Source organism: Mesoplodon bidens (genome assembly GCF_964165515.1).
Source record: "Mesoplodon bidens genome assembly, chromosome: 11".
Lineage (NCBI taxonomy): Eukaryota > Metazoa > Chordata > Mammalia > Artiodactyla > Ziphiidae > Mesoplodon > Mesoplodon bidens.
In genome coordinates, this window is record NC_138167.1 from 17,383,576 (window position 1) to 17,389,575 (window position 6,000).

Genomic DNA, 6,000 nt, shown 5'->3' on the forward strand with positions numbered 1-6,000 from the left:
ACTTCAATTACGATATGGGAAAATAATACAATAGCAGGACTGTTATAAGGACTAAGAATTGAAAAAAACTTAGCACAGACCTGGCAATAATGAGACTCAATACGTATTAGCTATTATTAACCTAAACTGTGTGGGTCAGTCTCTGAGATACCGGAAAGCAAAGACGGGGCTTTGGCAATCTGTGTATCCCCATGACCTATCACCTGGCCCAAGAACACACCCAGTAACTGTTCCTCACATAAAAATGAAGTTGAGCTTGAGAATTGCAATGGCAATGTCTGATTAGGTCAGAGAATCTTTAACGAACATCAATAATATTGTATATTGATATGGAATCAGGCTGTGTATTATCATGCATCTATCAACTCTAAACATTAATAGCCCAAATGATTATCGTTCTAATGCTCTGGCTCATCGTGACAATTTTTATTACAATCTTACTTGGCTTCTTTCTCTGGATTATTACTTTCCGGGGCCTGTGCTAATTAGCATGAGTTTTAAACTAATCATTAGATTTAAAAAGCAATTTTGCAATTTAAATCCATGGCACTTAATTGGCTTCCTACCACAAGGCACTAAATTACCCTGAAACAGCTCCTCAGACCTACCAGTCTATACGAGAGAAGAAAAATGTTACACTTGTGTTTTAGAACTTACACTGATGATTCAGAAAATCCTATGTTAAAGACTAGATCGCCTTGCAGCTCCCCCAGTGCCCATAACGGACCGTATCTACATTCTTAAACATCATCTCCATCACTCTAGCATTAAAAGCTAGCTACCCTCCCCCCCCCCCAAAGAAAGGGGTGTGTGTGTGTGTGTGTGTGTGTTTTTCAGTGGCCGCGTGATCACTCCTTGGGATGTCCTGACTGGCAGGTGGCCTGTTAGGAGTCCTGACATCAGGGTCACCCTGCAGGCAGAGCAGTAACAGCCTCCCCGCGCGGCACAGCGCGCCGCGGACGCCTGCGAGCAGGGCTCCTATCACATGGGCTGCAGTCTCGGCAGTCAGCCCTCCAGGGAGGGCTGGACAAGCACGGCACCCAGCAGGGCGGTCGACAGGGGAATAAGCTGAGAGGCTGCGGGCGAGGTGACTAAGATCCTTCACAGGGCTCGGCGCTCCCTGTGTTTGGAGGGGCAGGACCTTGCACCAACCTCCACGAAGGCATCAGTCAGGTCACTAGCTCGGTCCATCACCGGCAAATGGCGCCCGGCCACGATTTTCACCTTCAGCTTCCCAGGCATCGTCTCGGCTTCGGCCTCTCCTTGGACTCCTGCAGAAATAAACAAGCGAGTCTGCGCCGAGAGCCCAGCGGGGCGGGGGAGGGACTGGGGCGCGCGGGGTAACTGACAGCGGAGGGTGCGCGGGGACGTGCCGCGCCGCCGGCCGCCACTTACTCTCGGAAGAAAAAGGAAGCCGTCCTGCGCGGGAACTGAGGCCTCATTCCGGAGAGGCAGCCGGAGGAGCGGCCCCGGTGGAGGCTTCTGCCCCGGCTCCACAGCGCTGGCAAGAGAAGCAGAAGCTAGTCAACATCCCATTGACCCGCAGCCGCCCCTACGAGTGTTTCTCCTCCCCCCAAAATGGCGGCTCCCAGGGCGGGGAGGAGGCATCGATCGCTCGGCGCTCGGCCCACTTCTCCCGGGAGGCACTAAATTCGCGGAGAGCAGATGAAGGAGGCGGGACGGACTTCGAGGAAGCTGGTAGGCAGGGAAACGGGTCGAGCCCCGCATCATCCACCGAGTCTGGGGCTGTAGGTTGGCACCCTGCTGCTTCCCAGGAAGAAAACCGGCCCACCCTCTAGGAACGAACCGCAGCTGCGGCTCGGTAACTTCTGCAATGCATTTCCAAAAGGCTGGGACAGAAGGAGCAGCAGCGGAGACTACTAGAGGAGCGATTTCAGTCTGCCTTTAACGACCCACTAGCAGTTCGTGAAATCAGCTTAACCGGTTTCCACCTGGAAAGGGTACAGTTTTTCTTATATCTGAAACAGAGTGAAAAATTTCAGGAACCTCTCGGATAGTCGAGTAAGTATTCTGCAGTAACACTCTTTATTCAGTCATATACACGTGTACTGGGTGACAGATGTTAAGGTAGATCTTGGGGGAAAAACAAAAACAAAAAATTTCGAAATCCAAAGCCACTGCTTGAAAGAAATTGCCCTGCACTCTTAGATCATCTCAGTGTGGTTATTAAACATCTGCAAACCTAACGATAAGACCTACAATGCTGGCAGTAGTTCAGGACCTCCTACCATAGGAAATTGTGTTCGACTAATTGGACGAAATAAGCTTGATTAAACATCTTGAAGAATCGACCCAATTGTGTAGATAGATAGATAGATAGATACATGCTAAAATGAGGCTTAATTTATAAGCTCAGACCATCAGAAAAAAATTAGGGAAGTTGAAACACACACACGCAAGAGGTAACACAAATCACTCCATACCACGCATCAAAAATAGCAATAACAATACATGCCATATCAAATACTAAAATCAGCATTAACCATTCCAGTAAAAAGATTATACCACTGGATTCATCAGGAGTGGAAAATTCCCAAATGAAGATATCAGGATGATACTTTCAACTTTAAAAATACTCAAAAATAAAGGCATCCAAATTGGAAGGAAAGAAGTAAAACTGTCACTATCTACAGATGACATAATACTGTATAAAGAAAGACTCCACGGAACAATAGTTAGAACTAATAAATGAATTCACTATAGTTACAGGATACAAAATCAATGTATAGAAACCTGTTGCTTTCTTTAAACTAATAACCAACTATCAGAAGGAGAAATTAAGAAAACAATCCCATTTATAATTGTATCAAAAAGAATAAAATACCTAGGAATAAATTAATACAAGGTGAAAGACTTGTATACTGAAAACTATAAGACATTGGTGAAAGAAATAAGACACAAAATATTGAAAAATATTCCATGCTCCTGGATTGGAAGAATTAATATTGTTGAAATATCCATATTACCCAAAGCATTCTACAGATTCAATGTAATCCCTATCAAAAATTACAATGCCATTTTTCAAGGACTAGAACAAACAATACTAAAATTTGTATGAAACCTCAAAAGACCACAAATGGCCAAAGCAATCCTGAGAAAGAAGAACAAAACTGGAGGTATCACAGTCCATGATTTCAAACTATACTGCAAAGCTATAGTATCAAAACAGTATGATATTGTCATAAAAATAGGCACACAGGTAAGTGGAACAGAATAGGGAGCCCAGAAATAGACCCACAAATATATGGTCAATTAACTAACAACAAGGGAGCCAAGAATATACAGTGGGAAACTGGATAGCTACATCAAAAGAATGAAACTAGACTACTATCTTATACCATAGGCAAAAATTAACTCAAAATGGATTAAAGACTTGAATGTAAGACCTGAAACCATAAAACTCCTAGAAGAAAACATAGGCAGTAAGATCCTTGCCATTGGTCTTGGCACTGAAATTTTGGACTGACTCCGAAAGCAAAGGTAGCCAAAGCAAAAATAAGTGGGACTACATCAAACTTCAAAGCTTCTGCATAGCAAAGGAAACCATCAACAAAATTAAAAGACAACTTACCGAATGGGAATACAAATCATATATCTGATAAGGGGTTCATACCCAAAATGTATAAGAATTCAAACAACTCAATAGCAAAAAATCAAACAATCTGATTTTAAAATGGGCTTAGGATCTAAATAGACATTTTTCTAGAGAAGAGATACAGATGGCCAACAGGCACATGAAAAGATGTTCAGCATCACTAATTATCATGGAAATGCAAATCAAAACTGCAATGAGATAGCAACTCACACCCATTAGGATGACTACTATCAAAAAGACAAAATTTAACAAATGTTGGAAAGGATGTGGAGAAAAGAGGACACTTGTACATTGTTGGTGGGAGTGTAAACTGGTGCAGCCACTATGGAAAACATTATGGAGGTTTCTCAAAAAATTAAAAATAAAACTACTATATGGTCCAGCTCTTCCACTTGTTGGTATTTGCTGAACACAAAAACACTAATTTGAAAAGATGTATGCATTTGAATTGCAACATTATTTACAAAATAGCCAAGATATGGAAGCAACCTAAGTGCCCCTTGATAGGTGAATGGATAGAGAAGATGTGGTGTATGTATATACAGTATGTATATACTACTTAGCCATAAAAAAAAGAAATGTTGCCATTTGTGACAACATGGATGGAACTTGAGGGTATCATGATAAGTGATATAAGAGAAAGACAAATACCATATGATTTCACTTACATGTGGAATCTAAAGAAGAAAACAAATGAACAGACAAAACAAAACTAAACTCATAGATACAGAGAAAAAATTGGTGGTTACCAGAGGAGAAGACAGTTGGGGGTGGGCAAAATGGGTGAAAGTGGTCAACTGTATGGATGGTAATTAGACTTACTGTGTTGATCACTTTGTGGTGTATACATATATCAGATCATTATGTCGTACACCTGAAATTAATGTAATGTTACATACCAATCTTACCTCAATAAAAAAAAATTACTCAACAGGTTAAATTAAGTACTCTAGGCAGTGGTGACCCAGAATTATCTTTTCAAAGCAAAATTTTCTTCTACAGAAGGAATATTGCTTACATAAGTGAGAAGTTGAACTACCTCAAAATAAAAATCTAAGAGAGAAACCACTGACTTTTTGGACTAGAGTAACCTTTATCCATCCAAACTATGACAAAAGGATAGAGACCACAGTTCCAATACAAATTTCCTTAGGTCTACCTGCAGTTTTTTTATGGAGTCTAACTCTACACTTAAAAATGCCCTTACCATACTCTTAAGGTCAGCTATAGTACATGATCAGCTAACCCTAGTGTGTTTTGTTTTGTTTTGGTGGTAGAGGTGAAAGAGCTTTTTTACTGAAATCAAAGCATTGCCATACTACCAGTTTTTCTTTTTAAATACCAAAAAATATAAAGAGAAGAATTAGAAAACTGAAGTTTAGCAACAATCTTAATGAAAAATAATGCATTGTGTTACAAGATGTTGTAATGTAAAAAAAAAAAAAATTGCAAATTGCACAGTTAGAGGTTAACAGTTCAGCCTCCTAATTAGTAGCCTGAGAGGTACTTGTACATAGCTGCTGCTTTAGGCTTCATCAACAGGAGATTATAATTAAGATGCTTCCTGAAAAAAAAATTTTTTTTGGTAGAATTAAGCCTGACTTCAGTTTGTCTTCTAATAATTGCACCAGTTTCTTTTCATTAGTGCTGGGAACAATGCTGAATTTCCTGACAAATCCATCATGATATGGTTCCTGATTACCTTCTTTAGCTTCATACCTTGCCACACTTTTTGCATTTTAGATCCTACAGTAATAACAAGAACTAATGTACATTGAATATTTACTGTGTACCAGCTGCTGAATTCAGTGCATCTCAGCTTTTATGCCTCCCTAAAAATCTGACGTAGGAATTATCAGCTTTCATTTTATAGATGAGGAAGTGGAGGCTTGGCAAAGGTATGGTCATTACCCAAAGTCACAGAGCTGGTAATTTTGGAGGCAGGATTTATATCTAGACAATGCCATTCCAAGAACCCATATTCTTTAAAGGCTGTATATGCAGTTTTCCGGTAAATGATGCTTTTCCCTCTGCCTGGAATACCTTTCTCATAGTCATCCGAGAAAACAGTTAAGAATTCATAACTCAGTTTAAACGTGACTTTAAATGTCTTCCCTGTTCTCCTTTGTAACAAACATACTATGCTACCACTGTGTCTAGCGCATGTGTTACTACACTGTCCTTATACATAATTATTTAGCTGTTTCTCCCCTATTCAACGTTGAGCACCTTGAGGGGAAGGACTGCTTTCTACTCTCTCATCCTGCAATTCTCAGTTCCCTGCCCTGTGCCCCTCATGTGATCAACAAATGTTTGTGGAATTTAATTTATGTAACATTTAGCACATATACTATTACTACTTTGCTCTCTCTTCTTTCCTGGCT

General features: G+C 40.6%; 1 protein-coding gene across 3 annotated transcripts in view; it reads right to left on the minus strand.

The window, feature by feature from the left end:
- C2CD5 (C2 calcium dependent domain containing 5) overlaps positions 1–2,584 on the minus strand; it is an 86,241-nt gene extending 83,657 nt beyond the window's left edge. The window contains exons 1-2 of one of the 3 annotated variants that reach the window (XM_081249197.1): positions 1,396–2,584; positions 1,153–1,271 (exon numbers count right to left, since the gene is read on the minus strand). In XM_081249197.1, coding sequence (XP_081105323.1) covers positions 1,153–1,242 — 90 coding nt within the window. In that variant the 5' untranslated portion in view covers positions 1,243–1,271; positions 1,396–2,584. The remainder of the gene's footprint in view (positions 1–1,152; positions 1,272–1,395) is intronic. The other 2 variants (XM_081249198.1, XM_081249199.1) reach the window with 2 other exon arrangements.
- Between the last annotated feature and the right edge of the window lie 3,416 nt (positions 2,585–6,000).